Below are 16,004 nucleotides of genomic sequence, written 5' to 3' on the forward strand. Positions count from 1 at the left end.
AAAATTAAGTTGGTAATTCAGCATAGACTAGAACAGATGCCAGAAGAAGAAAGTAAGAAAAGATTAACAAAGTTTGCCTTTGCGACAAACTGAAAAGGGAACACAGCATTCTTCCCATTTCAGCTGCTGCTGTAGCTGTTTGTTGTTGTTTTTTGATTGAAGAGGAAAGGTTGATAAAAGCTCTTGCACCAACAAACCTGATTATGTAGGAGTTTTTCTCTCTCCCCAAATGAGAATGCTGCAGGATATTTCTTTTCCCTATTTCTGTAGAGATAAGAATCGTGCCACAGTGCTTTCCAAAGAATTATGCGCATTTATCTAATTGTAAAGTTTATTGTCATTGTACGTATATACATAGTATACCCATACAACGTATGATAATTAATGACAGGACAACCAGAAACTTTTTAAAACATCCCTCTTCTGCTTTATTGACAAGTAGATTGTTCAAAAATGTTCTCACAATTCAATAATTACAAAGACTTGAGACATACATTTAAAAAAAGAGTAAAAACCAGAAAAAACCCCCAAAGCAGTAGTGTCCAGCTCAAACTGAGCTTTATTAATCAAGAATCTGAGAAAGAGCAAATATTGTCAAACACTTAATGAAACAGAATTAAATGTTGACTAGAACCACTTGGTTTAAACTAGGGATAAGTGCATGTCCTATACAGTGTCTCAGGAAAGAGTGTTAGCCATTGGTATAGTATTAGCCCATAGAAACCAGATTTTAAAACAATTGACATCCAACTGTCATCAAATTGGCACAGAAGGCACACTAGTGTGACAATGACAAACTGAATATGCCAGCCATAGAATTAATTACACGCTTTAAAATTAAACATGATCACTAGGATGGGTGGGTAGGTAGTGTTACTAAATGTATAATACATGGAAGCATGAGATTAAATATACATGTAAATATGTCACTGCTGCAAAATATACAGGAATGTGCTGTGCATTTCCTCCCCTACACATTCAGTACTTTTAATGAGCAATCATGGGGTTGGGATCATCATGCAGGTGAGGATATAATGAATTAAGGGAAGTCGTGGTGGGGGAAAGACGAGGTACCCTCATATACACACCCTTCTAAGCTTCCACTTTGGTTACCAAGAAAAATCAGAAGCGATTTATTACTACACAACCCCTTCATACAAGCAGCCATCGGGGAGCAATCTCAAGAGAATGCTGGCCTAGTAAAACTTTTTAAAATGTAGTGTTATCTTTTACTCTGAAAAAAATAATCCAAAGAGAAATTACAAAAAGGTTTGAGAAGATGGACTGTGAGAAAAACAGTAAAATCTGTTTTCCAACAGTATGTTGCTTAAAAACAAAAGCCCTGTCCTAGCTAATCAGATTAAAAAAGTAGGGTAAGGATAAAACATTTCTGATAAGTTCTTTATGTACATGACTAAAATTTCAGTAGAAAGACATTTATACAGCGGAGAACATATGTAATGGCTAAGTAAGTTAAAAGGCCACAATCTAGAACTTCTGTTTTCACTTTCCTGTTTTATTCTACTGAAGCTGGAAATGGCCCTACGACTCCCTATCATCCTTCTAAATTTTGAAAAAAGAAACAAACAATATATTTAGAATATATTTAGCCAAGGATGTAACTAGGCTGCTTTTATTTCATAGTATGCAAAGGTCTGCATTTTTTTCTAAAAAGAATTTGCTGATAATGAGATATTGCATTATCCTATAGAAAAATAACATTCCTGGTACTGTATAGTAGTAAAAACTATCAGCATCTCTCTTTTTTTCAGCTTAAGTATGAAAATTTTATCAGTAGCCTTTACTGTATGTCATGAGAGTATCACAGCTGTGCAGAAATGGATCCACCTTGAGTGTAAGAGTGAACAGTTTACATTTAAAAAAAAACAATGTAGTTATTACTATAGCAATAAAGATCTCTTGCCTCCTTTTTATGCCCTTAAATCTACAATCTAGATACAGGAATTTACTTTTGTGCAATGCTAAAAATTAAGCATCAGTCTTGGCACTGTTGTTGGAGGCAGATGTCCTGCTTTTGATGCTCCACGACATAGCAGACAATCCCAAATGGGAGAATCAATGGAGAAAGCTGCAGTGTTATGCATCACAGGTTGATTGGTCTAATCCATCTAGCGTCAGCTGATTCCTATGGGGAGAGTTGGGACTTGGGGGACTGCTAGGGTTAGAGCTGTTGGAAGGAGTTGAGTGTTTGGTAGAATCCGAATCAGGCTGTTAAAAAGGAACAGAAAAACAATGACTTCCAGTCACATTCTATTTCTAGACCAAGAATTGCAAAGATGAATCTAACAAAAGAAAAGGCGCAGCCAACTGCCCCTGAAAGGACCCCTTCTCCTCCACATCTAACATCTCCCACCCTATTATGTGCCCTCAGAAGTGTGAAAATAGTGTAGATTTATTCTTCCTCCAATTTCCTCTTCAAAATCATATTTTCTCCTAGTCTTTAACTTAAACCCTCATCTATATTCCTATATTCTTACAAAATTTCTCCGTTTGTCTCTTTCTTCTCATGTTTCTTTTTGCTTTTTTTTTGTTTAAATAAATGATATTCTGTCATTGATTACACTGATTAACAGCTCTGTTTAAATCACTAATCAGAAGAACCGAGTCCAGACAGCTTCAGAAGCCAATAGGAGCAATCAAATATTCTAAAAAGAAACTTGCAGTTCACAAAAGCAAAAATATTAAAATCAAACAAATTAAATTTGAGAGGAAAATGTATCGGTACATTTATAGGTATCCATGAATTTGTTCACAAACCTATTTTACGAATAGCCTTCTCTATAACAGAATATTCTCCAATAACTTTTAAGTTATAGGAGATTTTGGCCTTCGAAAATACAAAACTCTTTAAGATCCTGACATAGTCTCATCAGGCAACTTCAGATATTTTAGTACCGATAAGAGAATATTTTAGCTCAAGGTTTGAACTGTGGGGTCCTTGCTGCTTTTTTGAGCTTGGTGAGGTTATTTTTTGCTGATGTTTCATTTAGCAAATTAGGAAGCATCAATATTAATGTATTTTAATGTATTAATGTATTTACTAAAACTACTAAACTACTGAACCTCAAAACCCTAAATATATTAAAGTCATGAGCAAATGCCCACCATTCTTCACTAACATCCTTTCAATGAAAGAAAGTAGTAAGTTAACCGGAATTTATGTCAATATACAGTGGATATTTCCAGGGCGATAGATGTATAATCATAAATACAGCCTTCTAAAACGCTAAAAGAAACTTTGGATATTTCTCATACTGATAAGTAACGTCATTACTACACACAAACTTGTTTGTTGCACATATTCACAATATTTCATGGGATAACAAACTACAATTTATCTCCATCTGGATTAGTTTCCTAATCACATGGTGAGTTTTAATTTTGCTTAGCAAGATGCAGTTTTTGCACAAAACAATGGATCCAAATTTTTTTGTTTTCGTTTCCCTTCCATCCATTCCTTTTCTAATGTTCTTTTGCAATAGGCAAAGAAAGATTCTGTTGGAATTATATCCTGAATGTGGTTTGACCTATAGCTGAACAAGGAAATGTATGGCCAAACTATGCCAAGTATGTAATTGTATAATTTCCTCAGGGCAGAATTCCACCATACTTAGTTTGAGAACAGACCGTAAAGATAAAATTGACCAATGATCTTTTTTATTATTAAGTGGTACAAAAAAGAATTAGAGATTTATGAAGCAGTTAAATATATCCACAGCTCTGCCTTTGCATCCATAGCTGTTTTGTGAGATATCCTGCTGATAGCAGGAATTCAAAACACTGTCCTTCCTTGGACAATTTTTTTGATATTTTGGAATGCTGTTAATTATTCATAATGTTTAGCTTCATAGCAGATGCGTTATAGTGTCAGTCAGTTTAATTGGGAAAAGAAGAATTTATTTAGACAACAGATTAAATGGCTACATTGCTTGAAGGTATACTTGCCAAGATTGTGCTGTGGTTGTAAAAACTGTATCTAATGCTATGGTTCAAACAAATGCTGTGATAAGGCAACAATCCATAGAGTACAATCCATATGCTGCTCTTTCTATGTAAGCATACATACAAGCTCCCGCATTGATTCAAATACAAAATCTCATATGAACTCACTTTGTTTTTTCCCCAATGTATCATTGGGTATTATTTGTTCTCTTTAATCCTAAAGTGTAAGTCATCTAGAGATGCCTTTTTAATTGAAAGCAATAGATAGCTAGATTATTTTTTTTAAAAAAATGCTGCCTAATAGTGTAGGGAATAAACTGAGAAAACCAGATTTGAATCCTTCGATTCATTCACTTGGGTCCATATGTAGCAAAATACATGAACCAGTAAAACCAAGCCTATTAAGAATTTCTGGTGACAAATGCGTAACATCCAAAAGGACAGCTAAATATATATGCGGAGGAAGCTATATACCACGTTACAAAAAGTATCTCTCTCTGAAAACTTTCTTGGTAGAGGGAAAGCAACTGTTCTCTATTACAGAAAACAGAAAAGCTGATTCAACTTCCAATGAGGAGAGAGCAGAGAAAAAAGAGGGGTAAAAAGAAGAAGCCCCTTTGATTTCGATCTGTTCTTCTAATGTCCCCAGTAGTCAATAGACTAAAAAATGTAGTTTATGCTTCTAACGTGGAAGGACTGCAGTAGTTTTTCTTCTGCAGCATGTGTTTTTCCCCCAATAATAGTTTTCTAATGATTAAATTCATTAAAACTCAAAACTACACCTGGTTGTAATTGAGAATTTCTCCAACATCCAGTGAAGTTATTAATGGTAATGCAACAGTAAACCATTAACTAGGATGGGTCCAAGTTAAAAAAAATCAAAGCCATCTTTGTCCTTTAAAAACTTATGAATAACTTCTTAGTTTCCCTAAGAAAAAATGCTAATTTTGAAAAGTGGTCCAAGTACATATTTGTAGAGAATTTAGGCTTTCAATTGGATTGTTTGAAAATATGGTGGGAACAGAGACTTCTAAGTTAAGATTTTTGGACAGCACTAAATTCTGCAATTTGGCATGCTGGTTATGCAGACATTGGTTGAACAATAAAATGTTTTGCAGTCTAGCAGTTGACTGCAGCTGGTAACTCTTGACTGGATTTGGAAGCTAAGCAAGATTGGGCTGGGTGAGTATTAATGGGACCCTTCCAAGGAATTCTAAAGTTGTAGGCTAGATTGGGAAGTACCCCCCCCCAAAAAAGGGATGGTGGTATTCTCAAAGGCAATGGTAGCCACTTATACTGATGCCAAGAAAAGAACATAAATGTGTCCATGAAGTCATTAAGATCTGGGCTCCACTAAAAAGCTTATTTACTGAGAAATAGGCCATTATTGGATTCTCAAACTCTTCAGACAGACAAGCAGCACTGCTGCATGATGCAGGATCCACCATGAGTCAGTCCCCGGGACACACGCTCTGCTAGAGAGAAGTTCCTCGAGGATGGGCTCCAGCATGAATCCGAAAGCTCGGAAGACTAAACCTCTGGTCTTGGTGACTGACCCAGATTGGATCCTATAACACGTATATTGGCCTGCAGCATAATTTTATATAATATCATAGGTTGAGATTATATACACATACATTCAGATATAGAAACATATTTTTAAAAATATTAAGTACCCTCTAGTGTATCAACCATTTTTCTAAATCCACCTCACTATTTGAAAACCTGTGAGGATATAGAGATTTCTCTCACCTCTTTGTCAAACTCCTGATCTGGATCAGACATACTTCGCAAGGGCATGGCTGCTCCCTGATCGCTGCCACCTGCAAAGCAAAGGTGTTTGAGAATCTCTCCTAGGAGAAGCTTATGAAGCTTATAGCTTTGAAAGAGATCTACTTCGACTCTTACTTGAAGATGGCCATGAAATGTAGCTTTTATTTCTGTGAGGTGCTTGGCGTGAAATGTTGCTTGTTGGAGGACAAACCTTCTCATCTTGTGAAGAAGGTAAACCAGTCTGTAGCAGAAATGTAACCAAACTCAATTAGATGGATATTTTCAACTTAAGTTTCTTTTTTAAACACAGAGCCTTTAAAAATATTTAAAACCTGAAATCAGTATAAGAAGCTCTTCTTTTTTTTTTACAAATTTGTTTCATCTTGACTACTGAGAATCATATAAAGCAAAGCATGTTGCTGAAGGTATCAGCAAGGGGATAAATATAGCCATTCCACCCCAAAAAGCAAGTAAAAAGGTCAGTATTTAAATCTCAGTTCTTTCCAGTAGCTGGAGACATTTTACAAAAGTTATTAGAAAAATAAGTCTGTCTGAATGAGCCACATCAAAGTATCTTTTGCTTTATAGCTTTATTTCTCTCTTGAAGGCTAATGCATAGCCAAAGTTATAACTTAATGCCTTATTTTGGATTTGGTGATATTCTATTAATTGTGTGATCTTATTGATTTTGCCAATGTGCTATTACAGTCTGATATTATGCAGCATAAGGAACAGAATTTGATTGCAAATTATGCCTCTAGGCTTTCCAAGTGATAAAATGGGAACATGATTTGCCTTTTACTTTTGCTGCATTTGGCAGCTATGATAGTAAATGCTGGCAGTTTGGTTGCAAATGAAACAAATATTGAGTATTCTCCAATAAGCTTTCTCTTTGCCTCCTGCCACTGGAAGGATGGTTACTCTCTTATCCTAGATTATTAGCCTATTAGAGAAGACGGGATTTTAGATTTTGCACTGGCAGCCTGCTGTTTTAACTGCGGGACTCAGGGCAGGAAAGCACAAGCTTATTCACACGGAGGTTAGCCAGCTGAGAGGTCTAATGCACACGATCATCCACTTCAGTTCCTAAAGAGCTGCTCCTACCCTTGCTACAGAAGCAGAGGAGGGGCAGGAAGAGGAGGAAAGCATTGAGGAGGAATGGTCACTCTGGAGAAAGAGATCAGCAGAGATAGGACTCATGTGATAGACGTGCTCAAAGCCTGTTGGAGATGATATCAGAGCAGAATGTCGGGAGGATGAGGGGGAAGGAAATTCGTTCTATTATTTTAGACAAAAGAAACAAGAAAAGGAAGGAGGAAAGAAGAGTTATTCAGAAACACTATCATATGCCTGGCAATTTACTTCATTTTCCACGTCCTTGTGAGATCCTGGCAACAGCTCTCAAAACAGCATTACAGGGACTATTAAGACATCATTTTCCATATGCCTACCTCAGAATGAAGGCCAAGGGTTGGGTTTGGATTCTCCCTTCCCTTTTCCTCTGCCTTCAGTCAGGCCTATTAACTAATGGGATCCTTTATATTTTTCTGATTAGTGTCTTGCCTGTGACCATAGGAGTGTTGGAAAAGATGTCAATAGTAGAAGAAATTTTGGATTGAAATAGCTAACAAATCTTTGTGAAAGGACGTCCCAAAGGTGCTATTTTTTTTTCCAAGAGGCAACTGGACTTTCTGCTTTTTCTTTGAAGACGTTTCACTTCTCGTACAAGAAGCTTCTTCAGGTCTGACTAGATAGTGGGGAATGGAAGGATTTATACTCCTTGCAGACAGCTGGTCATTTGCATTCTTTTAGAGAGTCGTTGAGGCCACCTGGAGGTTTATCTGTGTCATCAGGGTCACCTGAGGGGGTGGATACCTGGTGGTTGCAGGTGGCGTGGATACCTGGTGGTTGCCTTGAGGAAGGCCCACGGGCCCAGCGGATATCCCTTTTATTATTTAACATCTTAACATCTTTATCATCGGTCCTCCCCCCTCCTTCTTCCATAGTCCACCCCTGGTTATTTATATGGGGTGGTAAATTGACTGAGTTAGCGGTTTGGTCATTTACCGCATAAGGATTACCATTGACTGTTTCCCATCAGGACAGACTGGTCGTGGTCACTTTATCATCTGTTACCATCTTGACCAGCCCAGGATGGGCCTCTTGCCGGACTTTCTCTGTGATGCGAACGTTTACCGCGGCTGACCTTCTTGCTCTGCGAGATGCCCCTCTCTCGCGGGTTTGGCCCTCCATATTATCGAGGGCCCACCTTGAGGACGGGCTTTGGAGCCCCGAGAGGTGGCATGCTAAAAATAGGAGGCTTAGGGGCTTTTTAATTAGTTGTTTTAATAGATTTTTTAAGGGGAGTTTTAATGGGGATTTTAAGGGTTGGGAGCGGGGGGGAGGGATGAGATGGGTGGGGGGGAAAAACCCACTGGGGGGGGAGGGTATGTCCAGTCCCAGTGCGTGCTCACGGCTTTATTTCATCGGGTCCGAAGACGGGGGGGAGGGGGATGTTCAGAGCATAGAGTGTTATTCCATCTGTACGGTAAGTGGGAGAGGCAGACATGGCGGAGGCAAGGGGTCGTATCGTTCCCTGGGAGCACGTGCTCGATGTTTAAAAGCGATCACGTGCTCCGGCCCCTCAGTCCTTACTCGTTCCCCGGATGGCCAAGATCCTCAGAGCTTGGGTCTTCGGCTGATGCTGTGCAATGCCCGGTCTGTGGTTAATAAGGCTCCCTTGATTTATGATCTTATACAGAAGGAGTCCGCGGACTTTACGGGCATTACGGAGACCTGGTTGGGCACAGAGGGGGGTGTTCCCCTGGTTGAACTGTGCCCTCCGGGTTTCCGTGCATTTCATCAGCCGAGGGCCCAAGGTAGGGGTGGGGGGGTGGCGGTTGTGATTAAAGAAAGCCTAGAGCCGAGGGAGTCCACTGTGCCTCAGATAGCTGGTTGTGAATCCCTCCTTGTGAAGTGGGGCCATAGGAATCAGATGGGTTTGTTGATCGCGTACCTGGCTCCTTGCTGCGTGACTACAGCCCTACCTGAGCTGCTGGAGGTGCTTGCCGGGGTGGCAGTTGAGATTCCCAGACTTTTGGTCATGGGTGATTTCAACTTGCCATCGGCCGGCTTGTCATCAACGGTAGCTCAGGAGTTCCAGGCTTCCATGACGGCCATGGACCTGATTCAAGTAACTGATGGCCCTACACACACGGGGGGAGGCACGCTAGATCTGATTTTTATCTCTGGACAGTGGATTAATGATCTGGAATTAGGAGATTTAGTGACGGAACCGGTGTCATGGTCAGATCATTTTCTCCTTCGCCTGGACTTTCGGACCGCCGCTCACCACCGCAGGAAGACGGAGCCAATGCGTTGGTTCCGTCCCAGGCGCCTGATGGACCTGAAAGGTTCCGGACGGAGCTTGGGCCGTTCCCTGAGGATCTTGCCCACGGCACAACTGAAGAACTAGTTGCGGCCTGGGAACGGGCCGCGGCTGGGGCTTTGGACCGTGTTGTGCCTTTGCGGCCTCTGACCCGGCGTAGATCTCAATTGGCTCCTTGGTTCTCTGAGGAGCTGAGGGAGATGAAATGCCGGAGAAGACGCCTAGAGAGTACCTGGAGGTCTAGCCGTTCCGAGGCTGATCGGACACTAGTGAGATCTTTTACTAAGACCTACCTAGTGGCAATGAGGGAGGCGAAACGTTCCTACGTTTCCACTCTCATTGCATCGGCAGATAACCGCCCGGCCGCCCTGTTTCGGGTGACTCGCTCCCTCCTTCACCAGGAGGGGCGGGATGACCCCTTACAGGGACGTGCTGAGGAGTTTAACGGTTATCTATACGATAAAATCGTTCAGCTTCGGGATAGCTTAGACCAAAATTGCGATGATCCAAGTGGGATGACAGATGCACGTCTTGTTGAGGTTGTTTGGGAAGAGTTTGAGTCTGTGGCTCTCGAGGACATGGACAGGTTGCTGGGGAGGTTACATGCAACCACATGTTTACTGGACCCGTGTCCTTCCTGTCGGCTGGCAGCCCCCAGGGGAAGGGCCTTCTCTGTTGGAGCTCCTACGCTCTGGAATGAACTTCCCCCTGGTTTACGTCAAATGCCTGATCTTCGGACTTTTCGCCGTGAGCTGAAAACGCACCTATTTATTCAAGCGGGACTAGGTTAAAAGTTTTATTGAATTTTAATTGGGGTTATTTATATTTTAAGGTTGTTAAATTGTTTTAAATTTCGGCCACCCAGTAATATGTTTTGTTTTAATCTTGTTTTAATGTTTATATTGTGGATTTTATATGGCTGTACACCGCCCTGAGTCCTTCGGGAGAAGGGCGGTATAAAAATTGAATAAAATAAATAAATAAATAAATCTATCTCCAATATACAACACAGTCTTTTCAACAGTACTAAGAAGATTCCACACCTATTTACACCATTCAGGTGACCCTGATGACATAGATAAACCTCCAGGTGACCTCAAAGACTCTCTAAAAGAATGCAAATGACCAGCTGTCTGCAAGGAGTATAAATCCTTCCATTGCCCACCATCCAGTTAGAGCTGAAGAAGCTTCTTGGATGAGAAGTGAAACGTCTTCAAAGAAAAAGCAGAAAATCCAGTTGAAAAGAAAAAGCACCTTTGGGACAACCATGACTTGGATGACTGAGAATCTCCATAGACATTGTGAAAGGAGTATTTATTTATTTATTTATTTATTCAATGCACAGGTAGTCCTCAATTTATGACCACAATTAAGCCCAACATTTCCACTGCTAAGCAAGGCAGTTGTTAAAGGAATCCAGCTCCCCCCGCCACTACTTGTGAGAAGCCACCTAGGAAGGTTACAAAGGGTGATCGTATGATCCTGGGACAATGCAACTTCGTAAAATACATGCCAGTTGCCAACTGCCCAAAATCTGATCACATGAGGATGGGGCTACAGCAATAGCGATGTGAAAAAATTATCATAAATCACATTTTTTCAGTGCCTTTGTAACTTCGAGCGGTCATTAAACAAAGGATTGTTAAGTTGAGGTCTACTTATATAAGGCTGTCCATTTAAATTAAAAGAGTTAAATGAAAAATAACAAGGATTTTTAAAAAAAATTAAAACACAAGCAGCTGATAAACAACCAGAATCGCTAATACAATCAAGTGTAAGAGACTGAATTACAGCCAACCTCTAAATTCTTTATAGGAACCACTTTAGGCCTGCTTAATGATTTCAATTACCCCTCAGAAAACAAAGAGTATCCCTGTTTTGACTGCAAAACTCCTGGCCGACTTGTCCTCTGACAAATCAGCCGAGTGAAGGCTTTCCCTAGGAACATTTTTTGGGGGGTTGTTTTACCAATGGCAGATCCATGAGCACTTGCATTCCATCTCCTGGTCCCATATGAGCCACATGGTTGAAATTGGTGGGGTTGGAAATCATTCTGGATCTGAGCTCGGGGTCTCGGAGCATCTCTCTGAATCAACAAAGGGTATCAAATAATGATTTTTCAGCATGGGAAAGATTCCCTTTCCACCCAGGTTGTGACAAAAACCTGCAAGCCTTACCGTCTTTGTTGTAATCTTTCTTCTTCGGGAACTTTAAAGACAAATCGTCTTTTGCTTCTAGTACGGAGCATTTGCTTTTTGCTGTTGTCAGATGTTTCTGGCACACTAAGAGCAGCTCCTCCTGTAAAATATATGTATGTATGTATGTATGTATGTATGTATGTATGTATGTATGTATGTATATGTATATAATGCAATTACATAGTTAAGATACAATCTCCTACAGGCTGCTCTCCAGATTTTCATCTATTGTATTGTGGAGATCTCTAGATCTGCATAGCCCTATTACACATAAATCACAGATTGCTTTCTAGAACTGTTGTTTGACTGCAAGATGTGGATATTTTAATTTTAGTAATGTTTTCCATAAAGGGCTGTGTGAATAAGAGACTTAATTCAGTCGTTTCACAGAAAAGTTTCTACTCCTCAGTTTCTGATACCTTCAGGTAAGAGTGTCTCCATCATATGCCACTAGTCATGACAATACTGGCCTAATTGACCCATAGTATTATTTACGCAAATACAATCATCTTCTTTTAGCTAATTAAGTCAATACAATTAAAATAAATTATACAATACAATTAAAATAAAATAGTGTTACAAAACCTTAATAGATGCCTATTATTTTTAGTGAAGCACTAAAAAAAGAGAGTAAATCCTACTATCTATTTTTTATTGAAATAAAAACCACTTTATTCCAGTCTTTTCCTTGCTTTGCTATGTTCAAGTCATGATAAAAACTAAAATATAAATAGGTACAATATACTAAATTAAAATTAGACTCCCCAAAATTCAACGAGAATAAGCCCCTCTCCATCTGTCTACCAACCTGAAAACTTGTTCTTGAAATAAATTAACCGAGGAGGTTCACAGCTAAGGAGATTCAATGTGCCATTAACGTTTAGAGGTCGGATCTGTTATCAAGGCAAAGTGAGAGAAGCTTTTTAGAATAGGTCTTCAGTACAATGCAATGAAGATTTCAGAAAATGATAAAGCACATTTTACTCTACACTCAAAATACTAACCTTTCTTAAACCGATAGTTTGGACCCATTCCATAGTGTTAACATCAAAAACATCAACCCCATATTCACTGTACACGGTTAAATAGGATGGATTGCAACCTGGAGAGAAAAAAACAAAATCTCTTATGGCTCCATATATTTGAGATAAAATTGAGCACCTCAGTGTTTACCGCTGCTGTTTCTCATGCTGATTAAAACTGGAGAATGGTTTCTTATGCAAAATTTTCATGAGCATCGAAAATCCTCACTGGAGCTATTCCACTTTTGACTGCAGGTGGGCACTTGAATTTTGAAAGAAACAGATAAAGCCAAAATTCTGGCCCAATAGCTGGCACTTTATACAAAAGAAATATTACATTTATATACTTACTTAATCTATATCCTACCTTCATGTTTAATCAAATACTCAAACATCCATATTAAAACATTCATTTTGAATATATAACAGGGCGATGAAATAGGTCTAATGAATAATGGTGTTTACTTACTATGTTTTCAGAAGGTTTTACATAATAAACTTCTGCCTGATATTCAATCACTCTGGGCAGCTAGTTATGCTCATTAAAAAAAGGCCATACAATTATCCCATATTTCTATCTGATACTCAAAAGGAAAACTTGTTCTAAACACAGAATCTCCCATAGATAGCATTTTTGACAGCACATTAACTGAAGCATTTCCCATTCAGTGGTTAGATTTCAGTTTACCAATAAAAATCTTTCAGTTTAATAAAAGGATGGCATTTCCTTTTGAATATCATACCGAATAACCGTTCCCTTATTTTGTAACAGTAGATTTCATACATATCTTTAAGGGATTCTCCTGCAATGAATTCATACCCTGTTTCCCCCAAAATAAGACATCCCCTGATAATAAGCCCAATCGGGCTTTTGAGCGCATGGCAATAAGGCCAAGCACTTATTTCAGGGTTCAAAAAAAATATAAAACAGGGTCTTATTTTCAGGGAAACATGGTATATTCTGGCTGGGATGAAGGGCAGTCATTTTAATTTGAGTATTCAAGTATTTGCAGGTTGATTAATATTATCTCCAATTTTGATGGAGGGCAAAGCAAAATAGTAAGAGTTAAAAGCAACCCAAGATGAAAACAAGCCTCACCAGAAGAACCACAGAGTAGCGTTTAAAATCAGCAAAACCCTTCCCTCACCACACACAAAAAGAGGGCTAGGGAAGAGAGAACTCCCTCTTCACACCAATCACACCAGGGTCACAAATTCATACAGTACAGTGAGTAATAAAAGTAAGGTGAATAACTTTCTGTCTATATTACTAAAAGCAAAGTTGTAGGAGGAATCTGCCTTTTCTTAGGACTCTGAAGTGGCTGATTTCACACTAAGATTAGGCTCATATACCACACTAAGCAATACATAGAGTGAAGCATGTCTTATACTACTGGCAGGCAACAAAAAAAAATGGTTGAATGAAATCCAGCACAGTATTTCCATAATTGTTAAATAGTTTCTTCTGCAAAATCTGGAAGCAAGCTTAGAGAGCATGTAAATTAGGCACCATGCTGAGTCAAATCGGCTATTGGGCCTATCAGTTGTTCACAAATTGAAGTGAAGGAATCAAAGATACAGAAACAGAAAAACATATACATACTACATGCAACGGGAGTCGCGGGCCACATTAGTTCCTGCATGCGTGACCTTCGACCTTGTGCATCAACGTATACTCCCAACAGGCTAAAGCAAAGTAGGTATTCCTCATTGCTGAGCTCCACAGCACAAAGGGTATCAAAAGACTGTTGCGAGAGGAATGCAAGTGAAGAATCAGTGGGATTTATCAGGCTTATAGACTGTCCATCTCCTTGGATGTTCAATAAAGAGAAACCGGATGGGTAGCCAACACAAAGCCTGTCTCTGAATACCGCCATCCATTGTACATGGCCAGGAGCTTGGATTTCATTGAACTTTTTATGGAAAGGTTTAGTTCTGTGAATCTCATAGCAGAGAATCTGTCGCTTAACGGCCACAAACAAACTTGGTAAAGAACTCTTCTTCAGCATTCCAGTTGTAATGAACTGGCAGCCTTTTGTTTCAGGAAGTTTGACATCAAAGCTGCTTTCTGATCCATCCAGAGAAGACCAAGGATACAAGTGAACATGATGATTCCGACCACAAATGAGAACTATTATTTTCTCTTTGGGAACAAGCTCTATCTGGTAGACTTTCTTGCAATCAGCAGCTCGAACAATCACTAGGGAAAATAACAGATGCACATAAGAGCATGTATGTGTTGAGCCATGATATGTTAACAATGTAATTGTTTGAGAAATATGTAATCCTTTACTGTAACAAAGACATAGTTGTACCAGCACAAATCTCATTATGGATTTGAACAATTGCCTCAAAACAGCAATCAATCAATCAATAACAAAGCCAAACAGTTTTATCATAGCAGGAGCAAAATGTTTCATTTTAAACACATGTGGAGCTGCGAGTTTATCCTGAAAATGAAAATCTAAGCAATTATGGATCGTTTCCTGAAAAAAAGATCCATGATAGAAAATCTCACTTCCCAATCATTTTATCAATAGAAACCTTCATACTGCCCAGGAGAGGGGTAGGAACAAATACTAGAAAAAGATAACAATTGTTATTCATACAGAATTTTGAAACAGTACAAATAAAATCAAAACTAAAGTGCACATGGAGAAGCAAAAATAAGAGGAATAATTGTAAACATTCAGAAAAAGTTACCTTTTAAGATGTTTAAAAGGGTATGCTAAGACTGTACATATTTTCCTATCTTTTGCTCCTTCTCTGTTATGGAAAAGGTTCCAGAATGTGAGTAATTCTACCGAAAAGGCCCTCGTTATGGAAAGCTTAATTTCCCTATAGAATCAGAAGATTCTGAGTGCCAATAGCTGGGGTTATACATGGGAAGTCAGATCTTTAAACATCAGATAAAAACCCTTTGAAATGGGCTCAGAAACCAAATAGCTTCTGCTGCAGGTATTTTAGGATAAGTATTTTTTAAACATGTTGTCAAAAGTCTGGCAGGTATATTAGCTAAAGCTTCTGAACTGTCTTCAAAGGTACTTCTGTACAAAGATATTACAATAGAGAAGCATGGAAAATGTAAAGCCTGCCTATTTGAATAATCTACTTTTCTTTGGTACAGAGAAACATGATATAATTTATATTTAACTATCAATAATTCTCTAGAAATCACGATTCAAAGAATTACACCATTACTTCTTTTGGCATTGTGTAAAATGTGCCTAGGTATGAAACCTAAGATTGGCCATATGAAAATCACACATACTTGCGGAATGTAAATGGATCAATAGTCTCAAAAAAAATAGATTCTCATATCTGCTTCTGTCCTGTAAACTCAAGAGAGTCCCTTCTCTAGAAATGAGTTAACAAATCATAAAAATCTCTTCCCCGTGTTCAGCATAATAAATACAAGCATAGGAACAGAAATATTGCTCTGGAAAATCAGAAATGAATTTTCAATAAAGAAGAGTAAAAAGGGAAAATTTAGTTGACGGATAGAATTATTTCAATTATCCAAATACATTACATCCAAGTTACAGGGTAGTAAACATTACTGCTAATATTTGAAGTCCTTCCAAAAGTCATAATTATTCTGAGGCGTTAGCTTATGAGTTTCGTGGAACTGGATGACATAGTGGCAGGATTTCTGCGCTG

General features: G+C 38.9%; 1 protein-coding gene across 1 annotated transcript in view; it reads right to left on the reverse strand.

Moving 5' to 3' along the window:
• Positions 1–401: 401 nt before the first annotated feature.
• The window catches only part of CDC42BPB (CDC42 binding protein kinase beta), a 109,732-nt gene continuing 94,129 nt past the window's right edge, over positions 402–16,004 (reverse strand). Inside the window, exons 30-37 of the mRNA XM_058162769.1 lie at positions 13,948–14,544; positions 12,327–12,424; positions 12,131–12,215; positions 11,302–11,422; positions 11,093–11,210; positions 5,872–5,977; positions 5,716–5,786; positions 402–2,229 (exon numbers count right to left, since the gene is read on the reverse strand). Of these exons, the coding sequence (XP_058018752.1) occupies positions 2,098–2,229; positions 5,716–5,786; positions 5,872–5,977; positions 11,093–11,210; positions 11,302–11,422; positions 12,131–12,215; positions 12,327–12,424; positions 13,948–14,544 (1,328 nt within the window). The 3' untranslated portion in view covers positions 402–2,097. The remainder of the gene's footprint in view (positions 2,230–5,715; positions 5,787–5,871; positions 5,978–11,092; positions 11,211–11,301; positions 11,423–12,130; positions 12,216–12,326; positions 12,425–13,947; positions 14,545–16,004) is intronic.

The sequence above is a fragment of the Ahaetulla prasina genome, chromosome 1 (genome assembly GCF_028640845.1).
Source record: "Ahaetulla prasina isolate Xishuangbanna chromosome 1, ASM2864084v1, whole genome shotgun sequence".
Lineage (NCBI taxonomy): Eukaryota > Metazoa > Chordata > Lepidosauria > Squamata > Colubridae > Ahaetulla > Ahaetulla prasina.